Source organism: Motacilla alba, chromosome Z, assembly GCF_015832195.1.
Source record: "Motacilla alba alba isolate MOTALB_02 chromosome Z, Motacilla_alba_V1.0_pri, whole genome shotgun sequence".
In the NCBI taxonomy this organism is placed as follows: domain Eukaryota; kingdom Metazoa; phylum Chordata; class Aves; order Passeriformes; family Motacillidae; genus Motacilla; species Motacilla alba.
The window spans coordinates 62,213,892-62,233,385 of NC_052046.1; the positions used below are offsets into that span (position 1 = coordinate 62,213,892).

Sequence of the window (19,494 nt, forward strand, 5' to 3'; positions counted from 1 at the left end):
CCAATTTCACCTTAAATAGTATTACTATTGGGGATCACTGACACAAGTCTTCTTCCAGTTTTCCCTGCTTTGCAGATGCAGGATTTTACTGGCTGCCTGTCTCTCATGTTTTGACAGGTGTTGCTCTTCCTGAGGCCCTCTGGAAATCTGTATCCTGTTGGCAACTGATTTCTTGCATGAATATATGAGAATTTAACTCCTTTCTGGGATTTGGGTCTTGGTCAGCTGTTTGCTGTTGCTCCAGAGATAATGTGTATGGTGGTGGCTGTTCCTGCTCATTTGTTTCACTGACAAACTCTGCGCTGCTTTCACTGTATGGAGGCGGAGGAATATTGATGAATTCTTGCTGTTTTAGTGTGGAGGCAACTGACAGTGGGGAGACCAGTTTTTCAGGATCTATGCTGTCTTCATAAGAGGGAGGATAGAAGTCAGGCCTAAAATAAGAAAACCAAAAAGAAGCACATCATGGTAAAGTGTGATTCATCTCACAGAGCTTCGTTAGATGCTTCATCTGTTATGTTTCCAAAATTTAGATGAGGCTTTAACTGTAAATAGACATCTAAGTGTGTTTAAAGAATGAAATACATTAATATAAAATGTAGGCATAACTGGTATCATTTGCCTTGCCTTTGTACAAAATGTTTTATTAAAGCATAGCACTCTAAAAAGACAGTCCTTCCTCATGAAAATTCCCAACCATGGCAGACAAACACTCATGCATGTGAGTATTTTAACAAGTGAGAGAAAGGTTTAATTTGGAAGAAGAATGAGATAAGTGTTCAAACTTATTTATCATTGCAATAACCATTGTTTTCCACAGTTTAAAAATAAATTTGGTATGTTTCTTCTTATCTAACCAAAATTTACTGAATGTTGCTTTTATAGTGCCTTTAGAACACCCATTGTCAGTGTTTCTAGTACGGTTTCCACAACAGTCCAGGAAAAGAAATTTGTATCCAGTGACCATGTTAAAGAGTTTGCCAGGACTAGTGCAGTTTAAGAAACTCTCTCAAAGCATCAGACTTCGTTAAGAAGAAAATTAGAGGGTCACAGAATATTTTGGCAAGGGACCTTAGTGATCATTCAGTTCCTGCCATGGGCAGGGCCACCTTCCACTAGACCAGGTTGTCCATCCAACCTCACCTTGGGCACTTCCAGGGATGGGACAGCTTCTCTGGGCAACCTGCTCCAGTGCCTCACCACCCTCACAGTAAAGCATTTTTTCCCCAATATCTAATATAAACAATACCTTTCACCATTTGAAACCATCCCCCCTTGTCCTGTCACTACATGTTCTTTTTGGATGTTCCTGCCCATCTTTCCTGTAAGCTCCCTTCATGTACCTAGGTTGCTGTAGCTCACTGGAACCCTCTCAGGGCTGAATAACTCCAGCTCTCTCAGCCTGTCATCACAGGAGAAGTGTTCTATTCCCCTGGTCATCTTCATGGCACTTTTCTGGACCTACTGTAGCAGGTCCATGCCCTTTCTGTGCCAAGAACACTAGATATGGATGCAATGCTCCAGGTGAGGACTAAAAAAGACACAGCTGAGGAGCAGAATGCCCTCCCTCAACCTGTTGGTCACACTTCTTTGGATGCAGCCCAGGACACATTTGGCTTTCTGGGCTGCAAGTGCACATTCCTGGGTCACATTGACCTACTTCATCAACAAAACCCCCCCAGCTTCTTCTCCCCAGGACTGCTCTCAAACCATTCTCTGCCCAGCTTATGTTTGTGCTTCAATTTGCACCAACCCAGATGCAGAACTTTGTGTTTGGTTGAATTTCCTGAAGTTTTTAAATCAGGGGCACAATTAAACAATAAAATTTAAGCAGTAGCCATATAATGAATGAGTGGAGGCCCCCTGCATACCTCAACTTTGGCGACCTACGTGAGCGCCTACGCCCCAGCAGCATCTTAAATTTTCTGCTGAGATGGATCTCACTATGCTCCGGTGTGAAGCTGGAATAGCTGCACCTAGTCCCTCCATGCATGGCTTTGGAAGTTTGAAACTTTCTGTTTCATGTAGTATACCTTACCTTAGGTATTGTTTGCATGAATGGCTGTTTGCACATTGCTGCTTACTCTAGCAAATAAAATTTCAGACTACAGTTCTCTCCACAGAAAAATAATAAAATGGCTACAGGATTTGCATTTTGTAAAAACCTTGTATTGCTTCTTTCTTTTCACGGTTTGTTTAAAAAATAGCATCCCTCCCTCCCAATTCATCTGCAACACATACCTGTCTATGGTGCAGACATGTGGTTCTCTGTGGCTGGGATTTCGAATGAAGATGCCAAGGGCCCTGTATTTCAAGACTTCATGGAAAGTGCTCCAGAAAATACCAGTAACAAGGAGACAGAGCCCCAGAGCTAACAGGCAATAAAACACTAGCTTGTTTTTCCCACATTTGCACATGGAGGAATTTGTGGACATGCAAAGTACTCCCAGGCAAATAGTGGAGAAACTGAGTAAGAGCATAAAAAGACGAATGAAAGTAAAAAAACCTTTTGGCATCTTTTGCAGAAGACACAGCACTTTGTTCATGTCTGCTGTTTGTTTGCTGTCTCTCTCTGCTGTTCTTCTCATTTTCATGTATGGGTACTTTATATGCTACAGGACCAACTGCCCTGTCGACAATTAAGAGAAGCAAGCAGTTTTAACCTACTTATTAACTCTTTGAAGACTTATAAACTCTTTTGAGATTAATTTGTAACCTTCTACCTACTTTAGGAAGGAAGCAGAAACTTCCTGAACTGTTCTTTTGCCACTGTAATCTTTGGAGTGTAAACTTGGACTGCTCCCTTCATTGCATGATTTGCAGAGGTTTATACACTTCACTGCTTATGAATGGGATCTGTATTTGCTAAATTTGACTTACTTGACTTTAAAAGAAAAACAACCAACAACCATCAAAGATGCTCTTCATGAATCCCCATTAAAAGTTTTGAGGGAAAATATGCTTCATATAAATGCAGACACTGACATGGGAGGGGAATGGGCATAGGTAAAAAATGCTGTTCTGTGAGGGGGGATGTCACCTCACCTTTTCTCTCTGACTTGCCAAGATACAGTAGCACTAAAGAATATTAGTATCTGAGAGGTGTCAATCTAGGTTCAACAAAGGATTTACTTCTCTGAGCACTACATGTTGCCATCCAGTACCTTGGTCCAGAGAGCCTAGGAAGCTGGCATGAAGCACTTGCATGACCTATGCAGGAGTCCAGCACCCCAGACTGGGACACAGGGCAACCTTGAGGGGTGTCTGTGAGCTCCCAGAAGAAGCAGCAGAAGGCATGCGTCTCTTACTGAGCAGGTTTCCTAGACATGGAGTTACCCCAAAGATATGCTGGGGTCTGAAAAGCACTCCCAGCTTTCTCTCCAGCTGCCTAACTTGTGTAGTTATCATTGGATGGGTCTTTCAACAGCCAGCTCACACCTCCCTGTACTGGTTTGTAAGGTTCAAGTTGCAAAAACAGAAAAAAATTCAACTGCAAAAGCAACTAGTGACACAAAAATAGATTACTTCCCTTAAAAGATGTGCTTCAGTGGAAAAGACATAAAGTGGAGCAGATTCCCACTAATGTGAGCTGCCACTCAGCATGTAGGCAGGTGCATCTTTCTCAGGGATGGGGGGCAGGAGGTTGTGCTGGTCAGGGAAAGCTGTTATTTTAGACACTGACTTCACTGAATTCAGGTCTTTAAAAGAGGTGGCCCAGTTGTGACAGAGGAAATCAGTAATAAGGAAGGTAAAGCTCTTGGTTGTTGGGGGTAGGAATTAGTGCAGGGAAGGTGTGAGTGAAGCTGAGAACATGGGAGGCAGGTGGAGCACAGTGAAATGGTAGAGTCAGTGCTGCTGGATGCCCACTCAACAGCAACAGCTTCTCTTCCAGAAATGTAACTGCAAAAGTGTACTGTGACAGAAACACATTAAAATAAACTGTTTCAAAAGGCAAGTAATTTACATCTGTCTTGCCTAATATGAAGTCCACCAGTTCATCTTCTTTCTGCTGCAGGACTGTTTACCGAGACACCTTCGCTTCATGCTCTCTGGTTTCAAATATTAATGAATGCTCTTCCTTCAAGTTGTTTTCCCATAGGTTAACAGATCCAGGTGAATTTACAATAATCCTTCTCCTGTACAATTTCTACTTTCTGCATATCTGTTAAACATACTTTATTTTACAAAATACTTTTTATTACTTCTGGGTTTTTTGATGTTTCAGATCTCAACTCACCCTAAATAGAAATATTGAGTTATTCATGACTGCTATCTAAAGTTCAGTTAATTAATGTAATTCACATCTTCTGTAATGCTACTCCTTCTGCTACAAGATGGTATTTATGAAAGAATGGTGTCGATAAAAATAATTTTAACTTCTTGTTTTCTGTGTAGATCTGTACTCACTTGCCTGGTCATAGAAATTTATACTTGGAATATTATAGCATCATATTTGTGGTGATAAAGGATTAATTAAATGTTACAGGAAAACCTGGACAGGAAATTGTATTCTCTCTGTGTGAAAAAAAAAAATCTAAGAATTCAAATACACTCCCTTTCTATAGGAAAAGAGATAAAAAGGGATAGTCTGAAAAAAATCCTTAATTAGGAAGTAAAAAGATTAAATAAATATTGTAACTCTCAGAAGAATCAAAAGCCAGTGACTAGGCTACACCTCACTTAGAGGGAAGAACTAGATAGCAGGATAATCTTTAGCCAAAGAAAAACTAGTTTTCTATGCCAGCCAGTTCCCTGACAACCGTAAGAAATGAAAGAGAAGCAGGCAAGACCTGTCAGAGGCAGCTGCTGGCTCCACATTTTGGTGAAGGCAGAACCCACCCGCGGGGAGGGTGCAGGGCTGTGAAGGGGCTGCAAGGTGCTCTGACCAGACAACAGCTAGCTCGGCACTGCCCAGCAGCTGGGAATGGGGATCACAGACAACAAGGGGTTAGTCCTTGCAATGCTGTGGGAGAAGATGACAAATACAGGAGCCCCTTTTTTGGGGAAGACAGCTATCTGCCTCTTGTTTTGCATTTGGAGATTTGCAGGGTTTTTTTGTAGGCTTCAGAAGTTTGGTGGTTTCTCCAAGAGGTCAGTTCATCCATTGCAACAGACTATAGGTATATTACTCCTGAAAATGGCATCTGTATCTCAGCCGGGGGTATATAAAGGAAAAGGTTAAAAAAAAGTGACAAGAGCACCACAATGCTGCTTAATTATCAGGGTTCCATTATTTTTCTTATTTTCCATCACTTCATATTTTCTGTAATGTTATTCTTGGCCTTATCCAATTTCCCCAACATTTTGCATCTTGATTGTTTTATTGGCAGTGAGTGTCTTGGACTGCATCACACTGAATGAGCAGATTTCCTATTTCTCTTACAAAACAGGAAGAAAGTTGCTTCTAATGAGATCAGGTGGGAAAAGGGAATAACTAACATGGTGTAAAGGTTACTGAGCAGAATTGGCTGCAGACCAAGGTCAAAAGGTAGCAGTCCAGATGGAGAAAAAGCAATTCTTAGGAAGTCTGATTGAAGATGAACTTAATGGGTGTTCCACTGGATGATTTGACAATTGTGATTGTTTGGCAATTTGCATTTCACTTTAGAAAGGTCACTGCTTATCTTGTATCCTGTTGCAACATGTAAGGCTTCAACAAACCAGTTTCTAGAATTATGCTGCTTGCTACTCAAAAAGAAATTTGTGATATCATGCACATTTTTTAGAGTTGTGAAACACAAACTTATTTTTTAACTACTAATAAAATTGAAAATTTGATAATCAGAAAATGAAAAAATAGACTTTTTAATACCAATACTTGTGGTGTGTTAGTGCCAGCTGCATATCATATCATAATACGTGCATGATATATGATAATGTCATATTTGAGGTCACATTTGCTACTAAAAAGTGATATTTTACCAAAAGTTTGAAAGTTATATGTTTTACTCTGGTCTGAAATTAATTATTTTTAAATAAAATTAAAACTCTGAATTTATACCAGTTTTGATTTTTTTTTTCTGTAACTTTCTAGCACCCTTAGCTGACATGATTTATTGTAATAGCTCACCTAAAGGGTTTTTTATGTTGTTGTCAATAATTCAGAGCAGATTTGCCAATGGGTTTCTTTAGCAATTCCAGTATTCCTTAGAAATATAAAACTGAGCTAATGGGAAATTATTTTAAGCTCTGCAGGTGTAGTCTCTTCTCCACATCACACCTGAATTAGTGACAGTTTTGAGAGCATAGAAAAGTTTAAGAATGACTGAGAGTCAATGCAATATGAACAACAAAATCATGTTTCACAGATCAGAAATTTCCAACCTGAGAATGTGATAATGCCTAGACAAAACAAAAAGCATGAACACAGCCAGGGCTACGCTTTGTGTCTGAAAGTATTGCGATTTTAGGAAATGTGGCTCCTATTTGAGAATGAATGATTGAATTTCGTAAAGGAAACTGGGTATAAGTCATTCTACAAATAATTGAAAAGAGCAGAAATTAACTAATTGGGTTAAAAATAATACACTGCAGGATTTTTGTTGAGAGATTTCCCCAAATGGTTGAGAATAGTTACTCTAGAACGGGTAACAGAAAACAGCAAAAAAATACTTAAAATAAGAAGAATTAAGAGAATAAGTTTTGAAATAATGGCAAAAATTTTGATGTTTAACAGCCAATATTGTAACAAATATTTAAACTTTATTTTTGGTGAATCAGATTTTTTTCCCCAGGTATTTTTTCCAAATTTTACTGTTTTATTTATTTACTAAAAGAATGACATACAGTAAGTTTGATAAAAATTGTGATAACTAACAATAATTCAGAGTTTATTAGTTTAAAGCTATAACATTTTAAGTAGTTTAAAGTGATTATGTGAACTGGTTAGTCAGAAAAAATACATAAATGGGACAGTTCCCTAATGAATATGGAATTATCTGTAGTCTATCAGGCTATTTATTGATATATCTATCACAAATGTATATTTTTGTAAAACTTTGAAATGAACATGATGGATTATCAAGACATCTGAGGCCTTCCCTTTTAGTTTATATATGTCAAAACCAGAATGCTAGCTGTGTTAGGAAAAAAAATACAGTGGACACTGCTTTTGTTTTTCTCTTAGCAAGAAGATATAGTGGAAGGTTCTGGCAATGAAAATACAGGCATGCTTATTTGTCTCATGTTCACATATTTTAAAATACCATGTCATGCCTGATATCCAGGAGCTTGGGAAAGCTATGAATTGCATATGAACATCTATTGAATCAGACATTATGCTTCTTTCAGTGGAATTAAGAGTTAAACAAATTAACATGTGTAAAGTGAAATAGAATGCTTTTAAAATGAGAAAAAAACCTCCAAAAAACCAAACAAGAATAACCAAGCCCACAAAACAGAAGGCTTTGGTGTCTGTTTACCTGAGCATAAGGATCAGAGCTGTGGGTAAGCAGAGTGACAGCCTGGCTGAGCAGTGTGGATTAGAGGCTGTGCAAGGCCATCGTCTCCATTCTGCTCTGTTTCAACTGTTTGTGGTGCCTCCAGCACAGTTGTATCTGCATGACTTCTGAGTACGAAACAATTTTACAGTACTGCTTAGCAAATATGGATAACTTTGACCCCAAAGAATGAGCATCCTTTGTGCATGAGACAAAGTCCCTTTCATTCATGTATCAGTACTGTAGATGATGTGCCAGCTGAAATGTTCATTTTACTGAAAGATTTGTATTCCACCATTTCATATGTGAGGATTTTGGCAGAATTCCAATCATAAAATGGTAAAAAATTACCAGTTAAATAATAGTGCTATTATAGGTAATTAGCTGATTCTATGGTTTAATGGCAGTGTAAAATGTCTGGGGGAAAATTTTACTTAGGGAGAAAGTGAACAAGCACTATTTTCCATTCAAAATTTGTGTCACTCTTCTTTTTAACTTTTACTCCTCCTGCATACTTCTTTTCTCCAGGAGATGGTTGTTCTAAGGATTTTTATATTGAGGTCTAGGAGTAAAATATGTTTTTGTATAAGGAGTCAAAGAAAGACGTATAGCCTGTATAGATACTTCCAAGTAGGGCTCAGATAAGCATGAGAGCATAGGGTCCTGCCCATATGAACAGTGTTGTTCTCCTCTAGGAAAGGCAAGGACTGCCTTGAGCACCTTTTAAATCTGTCTTTAGTTTTATGGTGTGGGAGGCACTGAAGCACAGTCCTGTTGGAGCTGATGTCTATTTGCCTTTGACAGCAGGGGCAAAGTCAGGCATTCTATCTTGGCTTGAAGATTTCTGGAGTTTTATCAAAAGTAGATCAAAAGCAAACCTTGAAGGAGCTGCTGTTAGCTCTTGATCTAACAAAGCACAAAAAGCTTAGACCTAGCTGTTTGGCTGTGCTGAACTGTTTAATATTAAAACAAGGATTCGTATTGGCTTTCAAATACAGTTAAATATTGTAACACAATTAGATTGAACCTCCTGAAACTCTTCTTATTTGACGTCATTCCAGCAAGCTGGCTGAACACTACAATCAAATATTGTACATCAGTAGAGTTTCATTATCATAGGTGTAACTTTTAAGAATTTTAAGTGGAACAGATGCAAAAGTCCAGCTCTGGGTTAGACAAATCCTTTGAGTTTTACACAAAATTATCAAATGATCTCACATAGTGAGATCTTAAAATATCTTTCAAAATTATTTTCAGAGTGAATTTGGTGTTAGAAATTACAGTTATCTGTATTTGTTTCCATAAATGCAGTGTATGCTTTGCTATGTAATTTTACTCGTAGAGGTCTAGTCATTTCTAATTTGAACCAAACGAGTTAATCAATACTCAGGTAAATGTCAGCAGTCTACCTTTCAATAAGGCAGGTTTGTAAAGAAGCAGGTTTGTAAAGAAGCAGCTGTTAGCAGCACTTACAGCATACCTGATTTGCCAAAGAAAATGAAGAAGGTGAGTATCACAAGAAAACACAAAACAATTTAAAAAGAGAGAATTAAGCACATTGTCCTAAGGAGCAGTTAACACAAATATGAATTGTCTGGAAAAGCACATGGAGAAGAACTACAGCCTGTGGCATGTGTGAAGCTTGCACTGGGCAAAGTTTGCACACTTCTGTGCAAATGAACAAGCCTGACTGATTGAAAACTGGTCAGCCAAGCACACACACACGCACACACACGCAAAAAAAAAAAAAAAAAAAAAAAAAAAAAAAAAAAAAAAAAAAAAAAAAAAAAAAGCAAACAAAAAATCCAGAATAATAAGAAGTGTCATAGGAGATGGGTGTTTGAGATGAAGGTCTGCATTTTGACAAGTGGACCCAGAAATATCAGCAGACCCTCAGGGCTCTTTAACCTTCTGTTCATAAATGAGACTGCTGATACTGGCAGGAAATACCTACACAACACTGCTCATTAATGCATGAAGAAAAGAGACCTACATTTATTTTGCTGCTTTACAGGAAAATGGAGTGCAGGAGACTGGTATCTCCCTGATGATTCAAGGAGAAATGTCTCCAGCCACTACAGGTTGTGAAATGCACAAGCCACAGGTGCATGCAGAGGCTGGCAGTCCCATTGCAAAAGCTGACTAATTCCATGCTTGAGGAAGCATTTCCATTCTCTTTGCAGGTGGCTACAGGACACTATACTGGCATTGCTTCTCACTATTTGGAGATCCACTACTATACATGATACAGGATCATCTTCAGCCCCTCACAAGACATGTGCAAACTCTGTCTCCTTTGTAGATTTCTTCTTAGAGAAGATGAAAGAGCACTTCCCACCTCAGAAGAGGCATCTGTTTGAGTGGTCATGGAGTTTCTGCAGGAAATAAGTGTCTGTTGAAGACCTTCCATGGGTGTAGAGTGACAGACCAGACCCTGTTTCTGGCCAAAGAGATGGTGCAGGCTGACCTATGCATACTTAAAATACCGCCAGGTCTGCAACATCATGGATGTCCAAATGAATCAATGGGGAGGCCTCATCATAGTCTACAGCTTCCTCACAGGACGAAGAGGAGGGGCAGACTCCTTCATTCTGGTCACCAGGGACAGGACCTGGCAATTGCATGAAGTTGTGCCAGGGGAGGTTTAGGTTGAATATTAGGGAAAGGTTCTTCACCCAGAGTGTGGCTGCGCACTGGGACACACTTGCCAGGGAAGTGGTCACAGCACCAGCCTGACAAGTTCAAGAAGCATTTGAGCAATGCTCTCAAGCACATGGTGTATTTCTTGGGGTGTCCTTTGCAGGGCCAGGATTTAGACTTTGATGATACCTCTGGGTCCCTTCCACCACAAGGAATATTCTATTCTATGAACTGCAGTTGCTGTCAGTTTGTTCTTGGTGAGTCTGTAGAGCTTATGGTCCAGGACCCCACTAGTTACCCCTTGATGGTTCTATATTCACAGGTGAAAAAAAGGTAGCAAAGTCCTGCATAATTCTTTGAGGTATAAAACTTAAGGATGTTTTAAACAGTGTGGCTGATGGGGCTTGTACTAGAAACATCAAGTAGAACCACAGCTGGTGGTGATGCAGGAGGCAGAATCAGTGTTAGGGAGACCATAGGGTATAACATGGACTTTTGTTTTTGACAAATCTTTAATGATCTGGTGGATAACATGATGACACTCAAAAAGAATCTAAGAAAGTCACTGCTTTTGATTGGCAGATTTTGATGATTTGTTTATAGGACAAGGGATAATGGTTTTAAACTAAGGGAGGGTCAATTTAGATTAGATACAACAAAGAAGTTTTTTTACAATGAAGGTGGTGAAGCATTGAAAGAGGTGAGAGGTGGTAGTTGCTCCATCCCTGGAAACTTTCAAGGTCAGTTTGGATGGGGACAATATATTGGAAGATGTCCCTACTCTCTGCAGGAGGGTGGACTGGATGACCTTTGAAGTTCCCTTCCAACCCAAGTAATTTTTTGATTCTGTGATTCTTTGACTGAAAACACTAGGAAGGAAAGGGACAGGAAAAAAACCAGCAAGCTAACAGAAAACTGGAAAAAAAATGTAACTTTTCCTTTGGATCATGGGTCAACCAAAAACATTGTCTGGATAAGTAAGACAGCAACTCTGCCTTGAATTTAAGACTTAAGAGGAGCTGATGAGTAAATCCAAGAAATATCAAATATATTCTTACTAAGGAGCAGAAGAAGCAGGGAATGTAGGTCATACTGGACTGACTCCAATTCCTTGGAACCAATAGGACCACACATAGAAAGTTAACACTTCGCTGAGAACATTTCCAGCTTCACAAGAGGGGAGGCAAGAAATCTGTAGTACTGCTGATGACAAGATTCAATGACACAACTGTAACAGAGACAGATAGGACCATAGGAGGCCTCAAGAAAGATCTTTTCTGCAAGGATGAAGAAGCGTTAATATTCATATTCAAGAGCATTGATTCCATACATGACTTCTGATATTCTGGTCAAGGTTTCTTTGAACCTGTAGCAGGCACACAGAAGTGCTGTTAAGTAAAGGGTGAATCAACAGCTCATCATACAGGAAGCAACTGAAGGTGCTGGACATGCTGTACTGGGCAAAATGAAAGCTGAGAGGCAATGTGGTTATTGTCCACAAACACATCAACAAGGGAACAGCAAGGTCAGAAGGAAAGGAACTACTGAAGTTATTACTATAAGCATAAGAAAAAAAGGATTCAAAATAGCCAGGAGAAACTTAGCCTGAAAATGAGTGGACTTAGAAGAGGGAAATTCCTCATTCTTTTTAGAATCAATGATTGAAAACATATAATAACTGTGAAACTAACTAAATAGGAAAGAATAAATACCAGTGAATGCATATCTACAGTGACAAGTTTCCCTGCTCTGTACTCCCAAGATACCTTGCATAAACAGACTTTGATAAAAGGAGGATATAGACACTCTAAGGGCTTTGAAGTTCATTTCAGTGGATTAATCTGAACCACATTACTGTTTTGTGAACTCATACAACATACTCTAATTAAAACAATAGTGTAGTCTATGAGAGAAATCATGTCAAACTTTCCTTCCCAGTATGTTGCCTCCAAAACAGGAAGGCATAAAAGACTTTTTGGAGGTATTTTACCTGCAAAGTTTAAGGTGAACCTGGTCTCCAACTCATCATGTCAGCAATTTAGCTCACTTCTGTTCCTGACTGATTGTTCTCTGGAGAAAGAAAAAAATGTAAACCTTTAGCCACACACATGCAGGAACCTCATGATAGCTTGCTGGTTAATGCTTCATTTTTCCAGGTAAGTCACTTGGAGTCACCTTCCCAGCTTTCTCTTCCCAGATGACCATCACTGATCAATGATTCTGTCCACCTGAACCATGCCAGGTCTCATAAATATGATGTCCCATGCTCCTGATATCTGTTGTCTTTACCATCACATTCCAAACACTGAACACATAGAATGCTATAAAAAAGATGTTGGGGTACAGCTTCAGAGATTTCTCTGTCAAAAATATAGCTGCTGAGCAGAGTCTGTATTTTATAATATGCCAGAGCAGATTATTTACCCAGACTCAACTTTTGGATTTTTTGCAGCTGGGTGTCTTTCAAAGACTTCAATAATCTAACCTTGAAGGAGGAGCAGAATTGCAGTCCTGTGCATTTACTTCTCAGCTCCTATTGAACATGGTGCACATGTAATTTAACTTCTGGAATGATGCTGCAGCCCTTCAGTCAGCATAAAGCAGCATCCAAAGGATTATGTACCTATCTCCTAGCTCACGGTCACTGCCTTTTGTGCTTCCCAGCCCCTCTTTTGCTCCCTTCCCATTTGATCCAGCACTTACACTCAAAAGACCACAGTCTGAATCAGAGAAAAGAACTTTTTTTTCCTCCTTATTTTCCACTCATCTAGTTCAATTTGCAGCTGCTCAGTTCCTCCAGCAAGTGAAGGAACAGCTAGAATTGGGCAGCTGGGTCAGGAAGAAAGGCACAACTTCACCTTTGGTAACTGTGTACTTGTTGATTACACCCCCAAAGGAGAAACAGTTCCTACCTATATTCTGATTAGATTTTTTTTTTCCTCAGGCTGAAGTTCTGCTCTCTGCTTCTCATTCTCTCTCTTCTTTCCTGCTCTTCATCTTCACCATTTTCTCCCAGTTTCTTCCTACTCCTTACCCAATCCTTTTTGCAAAGCCAACTTCCTTCTTTAAAGATGCTGCATTCTTCTTTAAAACATGCAGCATTTCAAGTTGAGCAGCATGCAAGTGTCCAATTTTAACCCCTGATTATAAAACAGATATCAATATAGTTTAATGATTTGTGGTAAGGATGACTTAAATAGCTGTAGCTGGAGCATAGGAAATATGAGAAAAAGGTAGAGAGTTCCTGTTCATCCCAGTGCAAGCAGGAGGAGGTGGGGAAACTAAAGCAGCCTTCCATTTCCTGGAGGGAGATTACTGAAAAGAAAGTGAGTTTATTATACGACAACTCACTTTGGATACCTTGCAGACTAACCCTCCTTTATAGTGTATTATTTGCTTAATGAAGACAGATACATTTTAGAGATGAAAAGTATCCAGTACTTGTTGGGTTTCAACATTTTTCACGGTTTTCCTTTTTTCTAACTGACTCCATCCTATTTGCTTGCAATCCACTCTCCTGAATTCTACAGGTCCTGTTCATGGTTACTGATAAAGGAAGTATTTCTTCCCTTTATCTCTAATCCTTGACTATGCAACTACCAAAGTTGATGAAGTCTCTGCATACCCTTCAGTACTTTGTTCATGTGCAATTTGTTTGTTTTCTGCTTCATTTCATCTCAATGTCTGATTGACTCCTGGATGATTTCCACTGGAAATGCTGAGGCCAGCAAAGACCATCTACATGAAGCATGACAGAGAAAAAGCTCTAAGAAAAAAATACACCTGTATACTTACGAGATTTGGCTGTTGGAAACTTTGCTTTTTCCTTAGAATTCTCAAGTACAAAACACCTCAATATGTGTAGAGCTCTGATATGCAGCATTTTAACTCTGCTGTTGTTCATCAGACTCATGGTGCCCAGCAAATGTAAACAAACATCAGTGGTTTTTAAGAAGAAAAAGAGAGCTCTTTGAAATTTGTTATCCTTAAACATAGAATGTCTGCACATAAACTAGAAGGCTTCCATACAGATCTTAGACAGGAACAAAAGGGAGGGAAGGGCGTGTTAAAATTTAGGCTTTTTAATAATATGTCAGTCCATACACAATTCAAATTCTGCCATTGGTCAGTGCTTCTGTTCCCTGCAGCAGACCAGATCTGCATCCATCTTTACAGAAGATCTAAGATAAGTTATTAAATTTTGCATTGTTACTTTCTTGTAATGTTACTTCAATGATCTCTCCCCCAGCTGTGCAATAACAAAGACAGCTTTGGACCATGCAACTTGTGATCTCACTCTGGGAGCTATTTCCTTTGATATAACTCAAAACATCTTGAACTCCTAGTGACAAATTTGATGTTAAGGCTCTGTTGTGCTCTGTTTGCAATCTTACCTGATGAAAGGGAGTCATCTTGTAATGGTAAAGGAGAACCCACATACTGACTGCAGTCTAATTACTCACTACTCAGCCGTGCAAAATACGGCTTTGTAACACCACCTCCACTTCCCAGCCCTCAGATGTCTCATTTGAATTAAGATTTTGTTCTTAACAAGATGGACATTAAAACTGATGCTCCAGGTCAAGGCAAAAGAAGGAGACTGTGCCTTCAGGCCTGGCATCCGAAAAACTTGATCATGGAAGTACTTTATCTTTTGCACTGAGTGAAATAAGTGGATAATTAAGTAGTTCCATCATTTTTATGGAAGTAAATGCCTATTTTCAGGTTCCATATGACTTTCCTAGTCATCACCTATTAAATAACAATCTGAAAAGATTGTAATATTCTTCACAAAAGTAAAATTTATGGGTAAATATCAATCTCTTTGTCTTCCCCACTAGCCTGAAATCCTCCTTTCTCAACCCATAGTTCTTCATACTGCTGGCACCTTTCTATTTCATGCTGTTTCTCACCTGATAATTTGGCCTCATAAGAATATAACAAGGCACTGCAAAAACATGAATTGAAAAAAAACACCCTTTGAGCAGAAGAGATGTCACACTAAATACAGAATATAAGTAAGAGTAACACAATCACAGATTTTCTCCAGTTTAGAGAGAAAGATATTGTGAGGGACTGTGTTGAAGGCCTTATAGAAGTCCAGATAAATTACATCTGTAGCCCTTCCCTTGTGCACAGATGCTATCACCCCATCTTGGAAGGCCATTAGATTGGTCAGGCAGAACTGGTGTTTGTTTGAGCCATGTCCCTGACAAGTACCTCCATTCTGGTGCACAGCATTCTTCCTCTGCAACGCTGTCTGATTTGAACATGCCTAGGGCACAGCTGACATCAAACCAAGTTGACTATCCAGCCCAAGCAGTGGTGTGTGAGCTGGATTTTAATATTTATGAGCAGCTTAAAAAGGCAAATGTTTCCTCACACCTGACTATAGACATAAGAATCATACAAACTGCCAGATAACCGCTGGGGCATGTACAACTTCAGATGAAAATGTTGTTTTATTCTTTGCATATAGAGTGCAGAGATCCCTAGAAATCCTCAAAGAGCTCAGCCAGGTGGTGAGACAGGGCTGTGCACAGCTTTGGGATTCAGACATTTGCATCATGGCTCAGCTCAACACCTGCGCACAGGGGGCCGCTGTTTGGACACTGTGAAGGACCAGAGCTGCAGGGCTCAGAAGCAACCTCAGAGAGAAGTTATAGGGAACTCACTTCTCTTTCTTAACACATGATTGGAGCAGTCTGCAAGACTTACAGGGTTGGAGCTAGTTCTAATGGAACATTTTTCTTCCAAATCAAATTAGGGACAATACAACACATAAATTATGAATTATCCCTTGAATTCTGTGTAGATGCTCTAGAGATTTTGATGAACAATGGCAGCTGGAGAGGTTTTCAGTAATCAGAGCTGTTTGTAAATCATTAGGCATGAAACTACTTCACTGACAATAAATAGTGCAGATTAATGTAAGTCTGCACAGACTGTAACGTTGGTTTGGTTGCTCTTCCAGTTACATCAGAAGGATTTTTGAACAGTTGGAAGTTAAGTGGAGTTTCAAAAGATACAGTAGTGAGCAGAATGTACTTCTACATCTGCTTACACTTGACATAAAATCTCATAAAGAGTCTTTTTTGTTGGGAAACTTTGCCATGCTTCAGATTTAAAAATTATTTTTACAGTGGCATAATATTTATATTTGCATTTATAAATACATTCATGCATTATATTGGGTTTTTTTTTTACCAAGAATTTATGTTAACTTTTATTGCACAACAGGAAATTTTCTTAATACACTTAATATTTCCTTCATTCAGGGAACAATTTCCCATTTTTTCTAAAGGACTTTCATCTCATTTCTTTAAGCAATCTGCATGATTGAAGCTTTGCATCTTATCCCCTTCTCCTGCAAGCTAGAAGTTTCATACTTTAGAAATGACCATATACATAATTATTCTTCTCAATTAACATGCTAACAGCATTACAGTTGCAATTTTTCATGAGTTTCACTGGTAACATCCATCTCAGTTCTTTCCTAATTCTCAAATTCTCTACATTCTTTGTAAAAGTTAAATAAAAATAGTTTAATCAAGGAAAGTAAGATCTCACAGAAGTGAGATTTTCCACAGGATGGGTGACGATGCCTACATGCCCTTTATTAGTTTATGTAGCACTGCAGTGCTAAAACATCTGATAGGGCTACAGACTAGCAAGCACTGCAATCCTAGCACCTGGCTGCACCCAGTTGTCCCTTCCAGACATGTCTGTCAGAGGCAAAACAGCTCAGCCTCATCCTGCAGCTGAATGTGGTGGCCCAAGGAGCTCCCTCCTGGCCTGGCTTGGCTGGGACTGTACCAGCCTCAGCAGCTGGTAGCAGCACTGCTCTCATCTGAAGCCAAGGTCACTCTCAGCTGCATCATGGAATGACCAGAGAAGCCATGTAGCTGTCTTCCAGCTTGATCTGTAAGTTTATTTTGACAAGGGAGGGTGACTTCACACCACAGTGTGTTCCCGTCAGAAATACCTGCTCGCACAGCTGGGGGCGTGCTCACATACAGAGCAGTGATCTGCTAGGGAAGGATTATGCACCTTTTCCTACTTCACAGCAAAAAGGTGGTTTACATCTGTAAGTCGTGTAGGAGGCGTCTATCCCCAGATGGTGCCAGGTAGCTCCCGCAAGGGGATGTCCTAGCCTACATCGCCTGAAGGAGCCCTGCCTGAATGGAGATCACAAAGATGCAAATAGCACAGCATTTTGCACAGGCAGACCCCATGGAGAGTGCAGCTGTTTAGCTGATCAGATGTCCCTGGGGACAGCTACCAGGACTGGTCCCCTCTCTTTGCCGCAATTCCTCTCCTTAAGACCCATCTTGCCTTCATGACTGCAAGAGCCTGGTGTCTGCCATGAGCCTGGGCTGGGTGGGGGGACTGTGAAACAACCATATCTAAGGGCTTCCTGTCTCCTTCACTCCTCCAGCAGCACTCAGATTAGCAACATCAGGTTGGGAAGCCTTAATTTGAAGGGCTGCAGGAGGCACTAGGTGGCTGGATGGAATTGGCATGGAAAAATACAAATGAGGCAGAGCTATCCAGTGCTGACATAGAATGTGAGCCCAGACTTGCAAAGTCCAGGGAAATGAAGGGCAAACACACTAGGAGTTTAGCACAGGGAAGGAGCTAAGGGATTGGGAAATGGGAGGTGTCTGTGCTGTGGAAATAAATGAAAAGAGATGGGGTTTTACGCTACAAAGGAGAGGATTAGATCAGTGCTGAAAGGAACCACTCTGCTGTTCAGCCTGCTTCATTCTAGGAATGCTTTTTCTGAACTTGCCAGGAAATGTCTCTTGAACTCTTTTTAAAACTGCGTGTTTTCCAGGTGATGAGCCTACAGTCATGGAGTAAAGCTATGTTAAATTTCTATGTTTCCAGCCAACTCAGTGGTTTTTTACCTCATAAATGTCAGAAGTACTGGTCTTTCACTGACACCTGTGGATATTAGGTAGAATTACACACAGGCTTTTATACTCTGAAAGTCAGGAGTTTTGGATCCCAAACACTCTGGAAAAGAGTGTCTTCCCTCAGTTTTGACCTGAGGAGTCAGTAAAAATGTTCATGGTACTGCTGCAGTGATATACATGCTAACTTGTGAGATCAGGGTTTGTCAGTCTTTCTCTCTTTCCTGGGGGAGAATTATTCATGCAAAGTGATTTAGAGATTTTGCCTTCTTCTGCAAAAGTTAACTATGTGTTAGCTGCACCTAGCCATGTGTTTTACAAGACGAAGATCAATGCAAAGCAGAATGCCTTGTAGCTGGAATGGACAGCTGTGAAGCATCACTGCCCATCCAGGAGCTGGGTTTGGCCTGCTGATGGCTTTGCCTGATGGAGAGAACCATGGGATGGGAAGAGGGGACAGTACCTGTTTCACACTCCGCATTGCTACTCCAGTTAAAAGTGCTGCTGAAATAGGAATAACACTGCTAACACCCTATCCTAGACATCCTTAGGTTAACGCAGACTCACATTTAGCATGGGCTAAAGCATGATTTTAATCATGTACCTTTACGTGCAGGGTAAATTTTTAAGTGTTTATTTTGCTGGTATTTGCACGTGTGGAAATCCTTAGGCTGACATACAGGACTTCTAAGAAAGTTACTGTCTTGTTGAAGGCAAGCTGCTGCTGGTAGGAAAACTTATACATGAAGCCAGGATAAATTGACCTCAAACTAGGATGATTTCGATGCCTAAGATGCATATTTCTTTTCCCAAGCACATGAGCATGTGCTTGAAGAATATCATAGGAATCAATTTACAGTCAGCATAACAGAATCATTAAAAATGAGAGAAGAGAAAGGCAGAGCAAGACAAGGCAAGGACCACCTCTCACCATCCTGACACTCCCACCAATGAGGCCAGTGCCTTGCTGGAATCAAATGAGTAAGTCAGCGGAGGCATCCATCACCAGTGCAATGTATCACCACTTGCAGTTTACCATGATATACAGCACATGCTCATTAGGAAACATTTCTTATTTCTTCACCTTTGTACTCTGTGATTGTCTTGACTATCTTGATAAAACAGCAGCTCTTGCAAGATCATTTCTGTCCCTGACACAATGTTAGTACATTAGCTCCAGCTGAAGCCAAACCTAGGAAGAGTGTGGCAATTATTTGACAATCATTTGTTGTGATGTGGATTAACTGCAAGGGTACCTTTCCCAATTGCAGGAATACCCTCTTCCCCAACCTTCTTGCACAGATTTGTGTGCTTTGCAGGAGCTTTGATTTGCAAACCCTTTATTCCAAATCGGTTTTGAAAGAGCTGTGGTATGTAGTGTATGTATCTGCTACATGCTGGAAAATCCAACTTTTCAAAAGCATTTTCTCTGTGACATTTGTGGTGTTTTGTAAATAAGCAGTGTCTGATCTACAGCGTTACTGAGAGTAGGATTAAAA

The 19,494-nt window shown here is 40.0% G+C and overlaps 1 protein-coding gene across 1 annotated transcript; it reads right to left on the reverse strand.

The window, feature by feature from the left end:
• Positions 1–2: 2 nt before the first annotated feature.
• TMEM252 (transmembrane protein 252) lies at positions 3–5,941 on the reverse strand. The gene is made up of 2 exons (XM_038124150.1): positions 2,242–5,941; positions 3–434 (listed from the first exon to the last, which is right to left on the reverse strand). Exons 1-2 carry the CDS (start codon positions 2,592–2,594, stop codon positions 104–106), a joined length of 684 nt encoding a protein of 227 aa, XP_037980078.1. The 5' UTR covers positions 2,595–5,941; the 3' UTR covers positions 3–103.
• Between the last annotated feature and the right edge of the window lie 13,553 nt (positions 5,942–19,494).